The sequence below is a fragment of the Neofelis nebulosa genome, chromosome 11 (genome assembly GCF_028018385.1).
Source record: "Neofelis nebulosa isolate mNeoNeb1 chromosome 11, mNeoNeb1.pri, whole genome shotgun sequence".
NCBI lineage: Eukaryota > Metazoa > Chordata > Mammalia > Carnivora > Felidae > Neofelis > Neofelis nebulosa.
This window is the reverse complement of record NC_080792.1, coordinates 61,237,006-61,253,106: the sequence shown is the minus strand read 5'-3', so window position 1 is coordinate 61,253,106 and position 16,101 is coordinate 61,237,006. Positions and strand designations below refer to the sequence as shown.

At 46.0% G+C, this 16,101-nt stretch overlaps 1 protein-coding gene across 3 annotated transcripts in view; it reads right to left on the bottom strand.

The window, feature by feature from the left end:
- Positions 1-12,268, bottom strand: part of LOC131490416 (piezo-type mechanosensitive ion channel component 2) — a 470,949-nt gene extending 458,681 nt beyond the window's left edge. For all 3 annotated transcript variants that reach the window (XM_058692724.1, XM_058692725.1, XM_058692726.1), the window contains exon 1: positions 11,300-12,268. In XM_058692724.1, the coding sequence (XP_058548707.1) occupies positions 11,300-11,363 (64 nt within the window). In that variant the 5' untranslated portion in view covers positions 11,364-12,268. The remainder of the gene's footprint in view (positions 1-11,299) is intronic.
- Between the last annotated feature and the right edge of the window lie 3,833 nt (positions 12,269-16,101).

Genomic DNA, 16,101 nt, shown 5'->3' with positions numbered 1-16,101 from the left:
GACCTGAGCCAAAGTCGGATGCTTAACCGACTGAGCCACCCAGGTGCCCCAAGAAAGGCAGTTTTCAATTTACAACAGGTCTCATTCCAAAGCTCCCCTGGAAGTTGATTAGAACCCCAAAGCATCTGCCCATTTGAAAGTATGTTGTTCCTGATGAGCAGGTCCTCAAATCAGCCTTTGGCTAATAGCAATGCCTAATTTCTCAGTCTGGAACTAATCATCAGCTCTAAGATTTATTGAATATTTACTATGTGGCAGGCACTGCATCAAGCACTTTATGAGCACTATCATCTAAGCCATGCAACAATCCTCTGAGCTAAGTACTATTATTATCAACTCATTTTATGGATGAAATAATTGAAGAACAGAGAGGTTAAACAACTTGATTAAGGTCACACAGCCTGTACAACAGGCCAAGATCTGTACCTAAACAACGAGACTTTAGGGCTGTACTTCATCACAACAGGTTCTCCTTGGATGTCTGAAACCATGTAATATAAATAAAAGAGGAGAGGAAGGATTTTTTGTGTTCTGTCTCTTGTGTATAGGACTAGCCCTAGGAAAAATGTGCTCCGTTTGTTATTGGCATACTTTGGTAAGCCCCTAAGTGACCCATGGTATTATGGATCCTTGAAAAAAAGATCTCTGGAATCTAGACCATACCTACACCCACTATTTAACAACTACGCCTCCCCATTCAGTTAAAGTGTCCATTCCATCACAAAGTGAAAAAGGGAAAATAAGCTATTTGAACTAACTTATAGTAACATGTGGATGACAAAATAGTCATCTTATCTTTCCACAAATATTTACATTTTAAATAAAGACACTCGCTACCCAAAGAAATACAATGGGAAAAGCAAAATGCAAGTGTAGTTGGTAGTATAGAGGGTCCTTCATCAAGGGGACCTAGCCTGCTACCCTGAGAGCAGAGTACTTAGGGCTTTTCTCAGCACAGTACATTCCAGCCTCACCTCAGTCAAATCAGGCAAACCAGTGTTGTCATTCCACCTCCAATACGAAGCTTGGCCATCAGCCCAGAAAGTCTGTATTCTTGTCCTGGTAGCAAGTAGAGTCTTTGTTCTAGTTGACAGAGAGCCCTTTGAGCCATTTCTAAGCAAAGATAATTCTGTTCCTCACAAGCCCTTCACTCAGGTTCTGAGTCTGTGAACTAGCTCAAGCCTGGCAACTGATTGAGGGGCCAAGACTCTGGGTTGGTGATTCAAGTCAGACTTCAGTTCACTTCACCTAGAACTCTTCCCATGTATACAGACCAAGTCAGAATTCAACTTCTAGGAACACCATGAACGGTGAGCCAAAGGCCAAGGTCTCCTCAAGTCAGACTACTCTGATTACTGCTTTGACTCCACTGTCCATTACGATAACCACACCCATCTTGGCTTTGGCAATTAAGTGGGCCACTTGGTGCCTGGAACCCAAATATCCCCATGGTATCTAAGGATCCCCAGTTAGTGGCAGCAGTTTCCACTGTATTGTACTAGAGAGAAGAGCAACCACAGAGATCTTCAAGAATTTTGAGGGTCTCCTCACAACTTTATTTCTCAGTTGTGGAGAAACATGTGTCCTCTGGACCAGGTGGGTGCACTGGTCTTCCATGGTAAATTCACTCTATGGCTCCAATCTCCCTAAGCCTTTGGATCTCTTCCTCTATAGTTTACTAAAACAGATCTGGCATTACAACTTCTTTTAGTGTAGGTCACCTTTTTGTCCATGCTCCAGCCAACCAACCAACCAACCAACCATCCAATCATAGCCCTTTCTAGAGTAACAACAGTGAATCCAGAATTTCTTCTTAGTGGTTCCACATCAATAAATTTGGCCAGGTCCAACCTTATGTTTCTTCTTTATATTATCCCATACCCTTAACACCCATTCCTACACATCTTCCTCAAATTTCCGTCTGTATAAATTAGAAAACTCAGTTCTTTTGGATTCTCATGGATCACACTTTGTACCTTACCTTTAGGAGCCTGCTGGTACCTGAGTCTAGTTACAGGCCTGGAAGCAAAGTGGAGAAGGTTGGTAAGAAAATCAGCGTCTGCAAAGCACATTAAATTACCTTCACCTACAGGAGGCACAGACTTCTATTTGTATGCTGATATTCATTCTCTCTTTCTCTATCACTGTAACAGAACCATCCTCCCCCATTTTTAGTTGAACTCATTACCAGCCAAAATAAAGATGGATTTCCCAGATTTCCCTGCAGTTAGGTAGGTAAATAATATTATTAAACTCAAGCTAACAGGATGACAACATAAGTGATTCGTGCAACTTCCAGGTTGTGTCCTTAGAGAGTGAGGAAGAAGTGTCCCTTCTCTGTTTACTTCCATCCCTCAGCTTGACGTTAACATGGGAACAGGCTATCTTGAACCACAGGGATGAATGCAACACCTGCAACGTAGCAGAGCAATGTGGCTTCCCCTGGCAACGTCACAGAGAATAGTTAATATACCAGCTTTGGATCACCTACATCTTGACTATCATGTGAGAGATATAAAGTTTATCTTATCTAAGCCTCACTACTCTGGGAAACCTGTAAGTAAAAAAAGGACTTGGGAAGAATTGAATTGTATTTGCTTTAAACTTGCTGAAAGGGCCATCTATCAACTGGAGGAAAGAATCTACTTGCTCCCAGGAGAGGAATACAAACTTCCTGGGCTGATGACCAAGCCTGTACGGTATGGAAGGTAGAATGGCAACTCTGGTTTGCCTGATTTGACTTGGGTGAGGCTGGAATGTCAGTGATGCTGACAAAAGCCCCAAATACTACAGAATCAATTCTGGAGGGCTTTGAAAAGGGGGAAGTCACACCTGGCTCAGCACATGACAAGGACTGAATGAGGCCAAGAGGCCAAGATGGCAACTGGAGGTTCTCCAGCACTGCAGAACACACGGGATGTGAACCCACGGCAACCCTTCTGTTGACTGAGGTGAAAGAGCAAAGACAAACCTGGAAGAGCATCTGTGAATGAGATACTTGATTTGTAAAGCACCTGCACCTGAGGGTCAATGGCACGAACAGCCTTTGTAAATGTGCAGGTCAAGGAGAGGAGGGGAAGCTTGCACTGAGCTCACCAGAGATGGCTGTAGGGGGAAGATAAGAAGCCTGGTGTTGACCAAACCAAGTCAAAAGGCAGGGAGGAGCGGGGGAGTGAACTGGAGAGTTCAGAGTTGGGAAAAAATACTTAAAGGAGAATCCACCTGAGTTTGGGTAACAGGATAAATAACTCCTTAAGAGAGTAGTTAATGCACTAATGATGAAGTTTTCAAAAAAGAAATAAAGAAACAGATTCCATTTCCAATGGCATCAAAAACAATAAAATACTTAGGAAGAAATTTAACAATAAAATACTAAGGAGGTGAAAGATTTCTATGCTGAAAACTGTAAGGTATTGATGAAAGAAATCAAAGATATAAATAAATGGAATCGTATCCCATATCCCTGGACTGGAAGGATTAATACTGTTAAAATGTCAATACCACCAAAGCCATCTATAGATTCAATGTAATCCTTATCAAGATTCGAATGGCATTTTTACCAGAAGTAGATAAAACACTCCTAAAGTTTATATAGAACCACAAAAGACCCTGACTAGCCAAAGAAATCCTGAGACAGAAGAACAAAGCAGGAGGCATCACACTTCCTGATTTCAAATTATACTATAAAGCTCTAGTCATCAAAACAGCATTGTATTGACATAAAAACAGACAAATAGATGAATGGAACAGAATCAAGAGCCCAAATATAATCCCAAACACATAGAGTCAACTAATATTTGATAAGGGAGCCAAGAATACTCAATGGAGAAAATACAGTCCCTTCAACAAATAGTTCTATAGAAAAACTGGACAGCCACATATTAAAGAATGAAACTGAACCCATATTTTATACTACTCAAGGAAATTAACTCAAAATGACTAAAGACTAAAAAGCAAGACCTGAAGCCACAAAACTTCTAGGAGAAAACATCCAAACAGAGCTCCTTCACATGAGACTTGGTAATGAATTTTTGGACATGACACCAAAAGCATGAAGAATAAAATAAAAAATAAACATGTGGGACTACATCAAACCTAAAAGCTTCTGCAAAGAAAACAAAACAAAAAAGTGAAATGACAGCCTATGCAATGGGAAAAATATTTGCAAACCACATATCTGATAAAGAACCCTTGCAATTCAACAGCAAAAGACAAAAAAAAAAAAAAAAAAACAATTAAAAAATGGGCAAATACCCAGATAGACATCTTTCTAAAAAGGATGTACAAGAGGCCAACAAGCACATGAAAAGATGCTCAACATCACTAATCATTAGGGAAGTGCAAATTAAAACTACAGTGAAATATCATCCCATCAACAAGAAGACAAGAGCTAACAAATAGTGGTGTGGATGTGAAGACAAGAGAACCTTATGACTGCTGGTGGGATTGTAAAATGGTGCGGCCACTCTGGAAAACAGTATGAAGGGTCCTCAAAAAAATGAAAAGTAGAACTACTGTATCATCCAGCAATTTCACTTCTGGGAATATATCCAATGATAATGAAAACACTAACTCAGAAAGGTATCTGCATTCCCATGTTTACAGCAGCTTTATTTACAACAGCCAAGATACGGAAACCACCTCAGCGTCCGTGAATGGATATGGAAACACACACACACACACACACACACACACACACACACACACACACACTGGAATACTATTCAGCCATTAAAAATGAGGAAATCATACTACTTGCAACATTATGGATGGGCCTGGAGGGCATTATGCTAAGTGAAGTAAGTCAGACAGAGAAACACAAAACAAACACTGTATCGTTTCATTTATGTGTGAAATCTTTTTTAAAAAATGTGGAGAGTGAGAGAGGTAGGGGAACTGGAGGAAGTTGGCCAAAAGATACAACCTTTCAATAATAAGATGTACAAGTACTAGGGATGTAATGGACAACATGATGCTTACAGCTATCCCTGCTGTGTGAGACACAGCAAAGTTGTTAAGAAAAGAAATCCTAAGAGTTCTCATCACAAGAATCTTTCTCCTTTCTTCTTTTCTTCTTTCTTCTCTTTGTACAGTATCTATTGAGAAGGTGGATGTTAGTTGAACCTACTGTGGGGATCATTTTACCATGTACGTAAATCACACCTTCATGCTACGCGCCTTATATTTACACAAGGATGTGGGTCAGTTATTTCTCAATAAAACTGGCAAATAAACATAAAATAAAAATAAAAATAGAGACTAGATAAAGTCTCAGCAACACCTTCACCCCCAGAGGGCTAGTGGATTTGCCACAGGAAGCCAGAACTAATCACACAGAGCAGATCCACTATTTTTTTAATAAAATATATCAAGTATTTGAAACTCACATAGCAAAAAGTTTAAATATGTCCATCCACAATATCCTAGCTGAATGCAGAACTGTGCCTACCAGTATATTTTGAATGGAGAATTCAAAAATAGCAATCAGAAAACTTCACACAAACAAAAAAAATGTATATTCTGCAGGAAACTTGAACCACATTTTAGATTTCTATTATAGTTTTTAAAAATCTACCAATATATAGAAAAAAGTGCAAAAGTTTATATTATACTCAAGTTTTAAAAATGATTTAGCTAAATGCTCCATGCCTGTTAGATAATTATGGGATGGTTCACAATTATGAAATTATTAAAAAGGTCTGATGTGCTCTCTCCACAGATACTTAGTATGCATCATCCTTGATCCTGCCATGTCCTGATGGGTCTGAAAGGCCCAAGTGGAGGGTCTGGTGAATGTGATAAGCCTCATATACGCTTATCTCTTACAGCCAAATACTTGCAAGTGTTTTCCGATACAGCTTTGTGTTTAGCCTCCATTCAAATGGAACACTTGTTTTATTTTGTATACCTGATTCCATATCCTCAAAAACAATTATGTAAATCTAAAAATGTTACAAAATTTAATGTTTTACGTTATATACATTGTATCATCATATAGTTCTTAATCAACTGCTCTTAAATATCCAGGTGTGCCTACACTATTCTAAGTTCTCCCGAATAGAAAAGCCGTAACAGTATATACTGTTACCGTGCAACTTCATATACGATTAAAGTAGCAGAGGGTCTAAAAGGAAGATGCCCATATAAAAATAAATAAATGAAATCATATTCAATAAAGATGATGAAAATAATGGTGTAGCATCAGAAAGGCAACAGTAAGCACTGTCAGCACAATTCTAAGGAGAACATATTTAACCAGAAGAACACAATTGTCCATGAGTATGATGAGTAAAACTGGTGTGAAAACTCCTGATAATTAAAAATTCTCCCACAACACACACACCAACTTTCAATGGAGTAATTTGGCTGTAGGAAGGTACAGACTTGCTTTCTTATGAATCCTACCTACTCTTATCAGTATCCTTATGACCCAGGTCACTAGCTGGTAGTTTTAATTGCTACTAAGCTGTTCCTCAAGCATCACTGCTCTTCTGCTCATCTACATAAATGCAATAATAATACCTCCCATGTTGAGCCCCTGCAGAGTGCCAGACATTACACAAGGTGTGCAGTGCCCACAATCTCACAACTACGCAAGGAAGGAGGCATTAATAATTCCCTTTTGCAGGAAGAAAAGAGAAACAAGGAAGAAACAACTCTATGATCATATGGTAAAGGGCAGAGCTGGGACGTGAACAGAGATCTCTGAAATTGCCAAGTCACAACACGTCTGCCCCCAAAGGTGAAGTCCGAAGCATCCTGCTTATCTCTATGAACAAGCGTATATTGCCTGTAAGGCAACAGACACACTGATAAACCACAGGCTGGACACATAGTTCCAGCTTCCACGACTCCTGTAACAAAATGACCATGTCCGCTTGTGCATACAAAATATTTTATTTTACAATTAAACTATGTATTTCCAACCCTTTCCACGATTAACTTTTCTCCTTTCTGAAAGTAATAAATACTATCTACCTAGATAAGGCTGAGAAGGTGTAACAGGAAAAGAAAGTAACTTTCAACACTGTGAATGCATCCTTCAGCAGCCGAAACCTCCTACCACCGAGAGCTATAGCAGCACAAAGCAGAGACCTCTGACCAGGCATCATCTAGAATTCTTGGGGTGTGTGTGTGACTTCCCACATGGCACGTACCACACAGGGAGAAACATATGATGCCGTGGAGAAAAAAAATTGTATTTAGATAGCCCTACCCACACATATTTCAAGAGTGACTCCATGTTTTTGCTCTAATGTTAATCCAACTATCTCTAAAGGGAATTTCAGAAATTATTCCGGGATTTGCACAATTACCCAAGTGTGATTTTTTTTTTTTCTCAGAGCACTAGTTGGGTGGTTGATTCTTTTTGTCTGCGGTTCTGCTCTGTTCTTTCCTAAGCTCCAGTCACTTCACTTAGGGGAAGCACAAGGTATGAGGCCACTGTGGCCTTGCGGCACCTGGACCATTGCCCTGACATTGGCTAAGTTGGCTCTTCTAGGCAAGACATTAGGAAACTCCAAGCAACACTAGGCAAAATGGAATGAATGGGTCAGATGCATGTGAATTAAAATGTACAAATCCAGATCTGACCCAGGAATAGACTCATATCATATACTTTAAGATGGGTGGGACAGTACAATCATGTTAAAAGAAGTATAAAAATATGTCTAAAGTACTCAACAATGACCAGATATTATTATAATTATTAATGATTTCATACTATTATGGAAGGTTTTGTCTGTTTTTTTCTTCCATGTATTATATAATTTTTTAACGTTTATTCATTTTTGAGGGACAGAGCGAGAGAGAGAGAGAGAGAGAGAGAGTGGGGAAGAGGCAGAGAGAGAGGGATTTACAGAATTTGAAGCAGGCTCCACACTCTGAGCTGTCAGCACAGAGCCCAATGACGTGCGGCTGGAACTCACTGACCAGTGAGATCATGACCTGGGCCAGGCACCCCTTTCACTTATTATTTTTAAGAAAAAATCAGAATGGCCACTCAAGTAATGATAAGTAATTGTGGAGATCTTTAAAATTTTCAGTTTCTATCGATGTGGGAAAGTCTATCACTGGATGTTCATTTTGAAGGGAAGCAACATTTATATTATTTCATATTAAACTATAGTTTTTGTTTTGCTCTTAACACTCAAGAGCCACGCAAGACCTACATAAAAGAGGTCTGATATCACTTACCACTTCTCTGTAAACTTCTTTCTATAGGAAAAAAAGAAAAACCTCAAGCATCAGTTTAAACACAATGGCACTTAATTTTAGCATCTATCATTAGGCCCAAAGGCTACAGCATATCCGTGCAGAAAAAGTTCAACATCAATGTTAGAGAATTAAAAAAAAAAAAAAAAAATACACAAGCCTCTGCAAAGGCCTGGCTTTGAAGGCTGCCTTGTCCAGATACAAAAATAGATGTCTAAAATGTAAAAATCGATTCTAATGGCAAACAGATCATTGCACTCTCCGTGACCAGGATATTAGGGAAACCTGAATATTTGATTTAGTAGCACCTTGGGAGCAAGCAGACCTGAAAACCCTCCAATAACCTTGAAAAGATCCACTTCTTGTTTAGAATTGAATGCCCAAATCAGGTGACACCTACCCAGCCCCCTTTTGTCCCTGCAAGTGCAATGATTAGAAGGCATCTCCTCGCTGGAAGTGGTTGTCTTTCTTAAGCCAAGGGGTGAGGGGGTCCTCAGGGAATTGGCCCTCAGGTCCTCCCAAGGGGCTTTTGCTCTCTTGCAGGCAGGGGGCGAGGTCCCAGGTCCTGGTACCTCCTTCACCTTCCCTTAGGTGGGCTTTCCACGAGGGTGGGGTAAGCAACAGGTTCAGACCCAGCTGGGGGCCTCCACGCCCCCCTGCCGCCCCCAGAGGCGCACAGGCTAGCCTCCCTTCGGTTAGCCCAGAAGACCCACGGGAATTCAGAAGCGAGAGCGGGAAAGGGAAGGTGGCCCGGGATCACAGGGCCGAACCGGCCTTCCCGGGAGCTAGGGGAGCAGGCCTTGGGGCTGGGGGTGGCGGGTGGGCCGGGGTTAGCGCCTGAGTTCCTGGAAGCAGCAGCTCTCCTTCCAGGAAGGTCCGGTCCCGCGAGCCAGCCACTGAGCGGGGCCCACGCGGCGCAGAGGAACAAGCCGGAGGGCGGGGGTCCTGCCGGACCGGGCTGGCGGGCAGCGCTCCCCGCTCCGCCCTGCACCCCGGGAGCCTCCGCGCAGCTCTGGAGTTGCCGGCTCGAGCCTCGGGGCGCGGGAGGTGGGCGTGCCGCGCGCCCCTTTCCATCTGCAGGGCAGAGCTCGACAGTCTCACTGACGGGCTTTGCGGTGTAGACCCCCGGATTATCGAAAGGACACGGCCCCAGCAGCCGCGGAACATTCCGGGCTGGCGAGCTAGGTTCTGCAAGGGCAGAAGCCTAGAGCGAGGTGTGTGGCAAAGGGCGGATAATCCCTGCTGTCACATCGCTCAGGCAAGAGTGGCCTGAGCTGGCGGCAGGTAACAACCTGCAGAACTCCAGGAGGAGCTGCTACCCTGAGGAGAGGCCCAGAGGGAAAGAAGCTAGGGTGCGGGAAGAAGTGGGGGGGGGGTGGTGAGCTGTGGAGAGAGGAAGAGCCTGCCTTTTGACCCTCTGACCACTCCCCAGGCCTCCTGCCCAGTCTGCAAGGACAACCACAAATCAACCCTCATACTGAAAGCCCCTTGTTTAACTCAGGCACTGGCTTCCACTAGGCAAACAGTAAACATGCCAGGCACGGTGCCAGGCGCTACAGATACACAGAAGATGCCCAGAGCCTATATGTATGTAAGGCACCAGACGTAGCCTGGTGCTGTTTTCCCCAAAATAACTCTCCCAAAGTCTTTTCCCTGTTCAAACTTAAGCAAACTGGTGGAGAGAGGTCCACATCAACTTCGTGGATGCTGGGCTCCTCCTCCTCTCCATGCTTGGTTATTGGTTATTAAGGACCAAGATCCCTGAAAAATGGTCCTGCCTTGAAACTCGAATAAATGGCAAAGGAAGGTGAGCACACGCATGCAGACCCCTCCAGCTGCTCAAGGATTTTGCATCTCTGCTGCAGACTATTTCCACCTGAAAGCTTTCTTTGGTTTTTCCATGGAGTTTCTGGCACTACAAAATCCTCCCAGGTAGCTGGGATTGACCCCCTCGAAACACTCTAGAGCCCCCCTGTCGATTGCTCACACAAATAAAACCCTCAGCACAGGTGTGATCTTGAGTCCTCAACCTCTAGCAATCTGCAAAAAGCTGGTCTTTTCTCCGAAGGCCACGTTTTCTTTGTAAATGCAACTGCTACTTGGTAAAAGGTGCTCTGTTTTCTAGCTCTGGTGGGGGAAGTGAAAAGTTCGATGCTGTCAGTCATTCCTAGAAGTGGGATTCAGCGAAACAGGCACCTTCCATTAGAGGAGAAACGCAGAAACTCTCCAAGCGGGATGCCAGTCTTTAGACCTGACACCCAGTTAGTTGCTTTTAATACCCAGCAGGCCCTGTAGAAATAGTGAGATCCTTTACTGGGAGTGGAAGAGGCTCACTTCTGGCCTTCCCTTAACCCTCCCCGGTCCCAGGGAGCCCCAGTCCGGCTCTCTGACCCTTTAAAGATCTGTTAGGGTGGGTGTCTGGAGGGCGGAACTGGGACGTGGTCCTCCATAGGACCCCAGCATCCAGCGCTTTTGTTGGAGGGGCTTTGGTGGAATAAAAGAAAGTAAGCAAGCTCAGGACATTGTTTCCCTATACCTTCCTCCTCCTTTTCTTTTCAGAACGACCGGAGTCCTTCACTTCTTCCGTCATGTTGTTGGGCTATAGAATGGGGGGCGAGATGGCGTCCACACCTTCTGCATGCACCATGTGCTGTGCGTCTGGGGACAGGGGGGCTGAGGGGACCCTGGTAGGATCCTGCACTGTATCTGGGAAGACGGTTTACAACGCCTTCCAGCTAAATTTGCATCCTTTATGCACAAGGCAATACTCCACGAAAGAAATTCCACGTGTAACTAAATTCAGCACAGTCTCCAACACATGCGGAACCTGGGCGCCAGGACCCTACACGTCACTAAGCGAGACCCCGATCTTGCGCTCCAGCGCGGGAAGAGAGTCCCCTGCTATGGCACTCGACACAGCAGCAAGCGTCTGACTCCGCCGGCACCGGGACCTTGGCGCTGACTTCCCCAGTCCCTGAGCCCTAGAGCCCTGAACTTCCTTTGCTCCTTAGCCTGGCCCCCTCCCCAGGAGTCCCCTTCATCCCCCCCACCCCTCAAGTAACCTCGGCTAGAGGACCACACTCACCTACTGCTAGGCAGATGGGGAGCAGCAGCCTGAAGATGAGCCCGCACACTACTTCCGAGGCCATTGCGTTGGTCCGGCGAGTCCAAGCAGAGCGGAGAAGTTCGAGGGTCCCTAGGACTGGGGCGCCAGGTCCATGCCCACCTAGGACCTCGGGCGGCCGGCTGCCCGCAGCCGCCCGGGCATCGCCTCGGAGAGGACCGCCGCGCTGTCCGCCCCGAGGGTGCGTTCCCCGGGCTGTTGACCGCTCCTCGCCGGGCTCTCGGTCGCCCCTATCAGGTCTCTCCGCCACCCTTCGCTGGTCCCTCCGCAGTGCCTCGCCCGGCGCTCGGCCGCCCCTAACCAAGCTCTAGGTAGCCCCCTCGCCCGGCGCCCGGCGCCCCCTCGGCCGGCCCATGAAGTGTGAAATCCCCCAATCCGGTGGCTGCGGCTTCTTCAGCGGGTGGCCGGGGCCAGAGCCCTGGACGGGGGCACTTCGGGAGGGTCCCGGGGGGCGGCACGGCGAGGAAAGGGGACTAGCAGGGGCTGTCGTTCCGTCTGGCTCCTGGGGCGTCGCTCAGGGGCGAAGGGAAGCTTTCTTTGCGGAATCCCCTCTGAAGCCAACGTGCGTCGGCTGCCGGGGCCCCGCCGCCTGCGCACGCCGCGACCTTTGGCCCGGGCTCTCGTAACTGCCGGCGGTCCCGAACCGTCTGGCGGCGGATCCCCGAATGGCGACGCGGCTCAGCCTCTGCGTCCCCCAGCTTCGGGCCGAAGAGACCCGGGAGGGAGCGGCCAGGAGCGCACAACCATCCCCGCCTGCACGGGGCTCGAGTCTCGGTCCGCGGGGTGGCGGTGCGAGTCCCTCCCTCACCAGGAGGAATGGTGCGAGCGTGGGCAGAAATCGAGACGAAAGCACACAGCCAGTAGAGCCGACTCCAATTCCCTCCTCCACGGCCTCAATTTAAAAAAAAAATAAAATGAAAACCAAACGCTGTCCGGATGCCAGCGCGCCCCCCGCCCGCCGCCGCCGCCGCCACCGCCACCACCACCGCCGCCGCCGTGCAGCCTCGCCCTGGAGGCGCAGCCCCGGCTCCCGGGCGGGCGCGCACTTCTCCACCTTCAACGAAACTTTCGAAGCCTCACTCGGAGACGGGCGTGCCCCCGGGCCAATGGGACCGCGGCTCCGGAGCCGGCGCGCGGGGAGCCCGCCCCCCGCGCGGCGGCTCTCGAGGCGGGCGCAGGGCTCAGACGCTGCGGGCACGTCCGCTCCCGCAGCGCCGGCGCGCACGGACAAGCCGGGTCTCTCCAGCCCCGCGGACTTTTAACCGTTCGTTCGTCCGGGCTCCGCGCTTTTCCACCGCTCCTCGCTCCCGCAGACCCTCCGCTCTGCTCCGTCCCGTCGTTCTGCAGAAACAGAAGCCACACCTCCTGGCATCCTGTCCACAGGGGGTGCCCCTGAGCTTACCCAAACCCAGAGAATCTTCGAGTGCTCCAGGAACACTGCACAGGCGTGGCACGGGGAGTAGTCAGGAGCTTGAACAACTTTGCGGGACTGTCACTTGTGCCAGGTTCTCTCGTGCCCACTTGCACTGCTGAAGAATAGAACCGGAATCAACCCAGACCAATGATCCCGTCCATATTTAACTTGAGAGAAATTTCAACTCTGAATGAATGGACTCTGGGAAATCCCGGGTCTTGCTGAGAAGGGGTATGGCGTTCAGATATGCACACACTTAATACATTTTGGAGAACTATTCTTTTCGCCTCAGCTTTGGTCGTTGCTTGTTATGATTCCTGGGAAAGAGAGTATACTGTTTCCCTTTTCTCCTAAAAATCTCCGTTTTCTTGTTTTCCAGGGGAGATCCAGAGAAATCTGGTAACAGCAGGGAGATGCCAGCGTATCTGGGATGTGTCCATCATCCAAGAGTTGCGGAGATCTGCTCCTGCTGGAGCACTGTTGGAATTCTCAGAACCAGAATTTTGAATTTGTAGGGGGGGGGGGTACCATTCAGAATTGGTCTTTCCATCAAGAGGACAGAGAGGGAAGAATTTAACTTCATTCGGCACCGGTATTCTAGGCTTGAATTGGTTGGAGATGATGGAAAATCTGTTGATGAAAATTATACAAACCTTGGTTCTTTGTGTTAACCAGGTCTCCCTTTTTTGAGATAAAGTAAACTTGTATTTTAAGTTCAGATGTCTTGGGACACCTGAGTGGCTCAGTCGGTTAAGCCTCTGACTTTGGCTCAGGTTATGATCTCACAGTTCATGGGTTCGAGCCCCTGCATCCGGCTCTGTGCTGACAGCTCGGAGCCTGGAGTCTGCTTCAGTTTCTATGTCTCCCTCTCTCTCTGCCCCGCTGGTGCTCTCTTTCTCTCTTTTAAAAATGAGTAAACATTAAAAAAGTAATAAAGTAAAAATAAGTTCAGATGCCTTTGCAAAATCTCTGAGAATAACAAACTGTGAACCATTACTTTTCTTTGAAGACTGGAGGTAGCAAAATCTTGTGAAGACACTCTAAAACCTAGACTCTGTGTGTGCTTCGGAGCCCTGAAGAATCCTGGATATCTAAATCTCAAATGCAGTCACGAGCTTAAACCTAGGAGTGAAGGAAACAATAGAAACTTACATAATCAGCACATCATTGACTACTACCAAGAAATGTTTTGTGTTTGGTAGAATCTGCACCTTTCTGACATATCTAACATTTGATGTTCATAGATGGCGTTCTCCCTCCCTCTCTGGTACAACTTGTTCTTGGGACCTAACTAAGAAGTCAGGAAGCCTTCCTGGATTTCAAATAGTATTGTGAAATGACATGAATGCTCAGTTGTCTCTGAATATTTTGTCACATTCTTGGTAGGTTTTCCATATACCAACTGTGTAGGTATCCTCAAAATAACTATCTGGATGCTTAAGTTAGGAGACAAGAAACCCAGCGGAAAGGTGGGTATTTCTTGCTTTCTCTGCCACAAAGTGTGCCAAGATGTCTGTTCAGTTTTTAGAGATTCTAAGACCTGCATCCCACTTCTTAGTCTTACCAACACATATACTCACAGACTTTGTCTAGACTACACATATAAAGGATTCTCCATCCCAACTTCAAATAGCAGTTACCTGGGGAGCTTTTTAGGGACTCTAAATACTCAGCAGTCTTCACATCCAGAGATTCTGTTTGTTTGTTTGTTTGTTTGTTTGTTTTTTCGTTTGTTTTTAGAGAGTGAGCGAAAACATGCAAGCAGGGGAGAGGGACAGAGAGGCAGAGGGAGAGAGAGAAAGAATCCTAAGCAGGTTCCATGCTCAGTGTGGAGACTAATGTGGCTCTCGATCTCACGACCCTGGGATCATGAGCTGAGCCAAAATTAACAGTCACTCAACTGACTGAGCCATCCATCCAGGTGCCCCTCCACATCCAGAGACTGTGCTTTAATAGTCCCACCTACCCCTCCATGCCTGTATTTTTGTGAAAGCTCTTACATGATTATCAGGTGTGCAGTCTGAGTAGAGAATCACTGTCCTCATTTACATATCAGAACTCAGGAAATGTCAGGGTGCCTGGGTGGCTCAGTCAGTTAAATGTCCGCCTTCGGCTCAGGTCATGATCTCATGGTTCATGAGTTCGAGCCCCTCATCAGGCTCTGTGCTGACAGCTCAGAGCCTGGAGTCTGCTTTGGATTCTGTGTCCCCCTCTCTGTCTGCCCCTCCCCCGTTCACCGTCTGTCTCTCTGTCTCTCCGTCAAAAATAAATAAATGTTAAAAAAAATTTTTTAAAAGAACTCAGGAAATGTGCTATTGGTTTTCAAAACCAGCATCACCAAACCAAATCCACCTTTCTAGAGCTACATTTTCACAATGGGGTTACCCAAGCATGCATATCAGTAGTCAGTGGCATTGTCTTTACAAGGGCTATTTTACCCTAACATTTACCTAAACTGAGAAGCAGTATCTAATACCTAGACAGCCTTGTTTTTAAGGACTCTCCAGCCCACAAGAATATTGATCCCTTCGGTCAGGAGTCCTGCATGCTAGAGACCTTAATCCTCAATCTGAGCGTGAAACCTGGCATGAGGTAGAAAATACTTTGGGGAGAAAATCGACTACATAGAATACGCATGCATGCACACATTGTTTTGATAGTTGATGAGTGTCTAAGCCTATCGCCTCACGTTTAGCACAGGTGATGAATCAAGCACCAATCGCCCTGTGCCTCTGTATCTACGTGGACAATCCATTGATGGCTTCTTTTGATGACCACTGAGACTTTAGTGCCTCGGAGTCCTCATCTAAGTTGAAGAATGTAATAAAATCTACAAAATACGCAGTGCTATGCAGAGAGAGACAATCTATAGAGTGCTAAGCAAGGTGCCTGGTGCACTGTAATCATTCAATGAATATTAACTGCCATTACGACCACTATTATTACCATTGTCATGGCTATTATTGGAAAGCAAGGTCTGGTCCTGTATTTCTGAAACCGTCAAGCTGAAGTTCAGCAGCCTGCTCCGACACTCAGAAACACACCCTCTCTTAGTAATATGTTTAAAACCTGTGACACAGGTGAGTAATAGACATTTTCCTAAGTGCTTGGTTTTCGCCATAAACAATATGGCACTTTGTGCCTTGGGTGGGTTTCATCCCACCGGTTTAGCTCTTATCTTTTCTGAACACCGATTGATGAGATCATTCAGAAACACCACCTTTGTCCCCAGTGCTAATTTTCTCTGACATGCTCAATATGCAAATACTGTTCTATATCGTGTGTTGCCCTATGTTGATTATTATTCCCTCAAATACTAGAAGATCTCAGGGGTGGATATTGTCTCAGA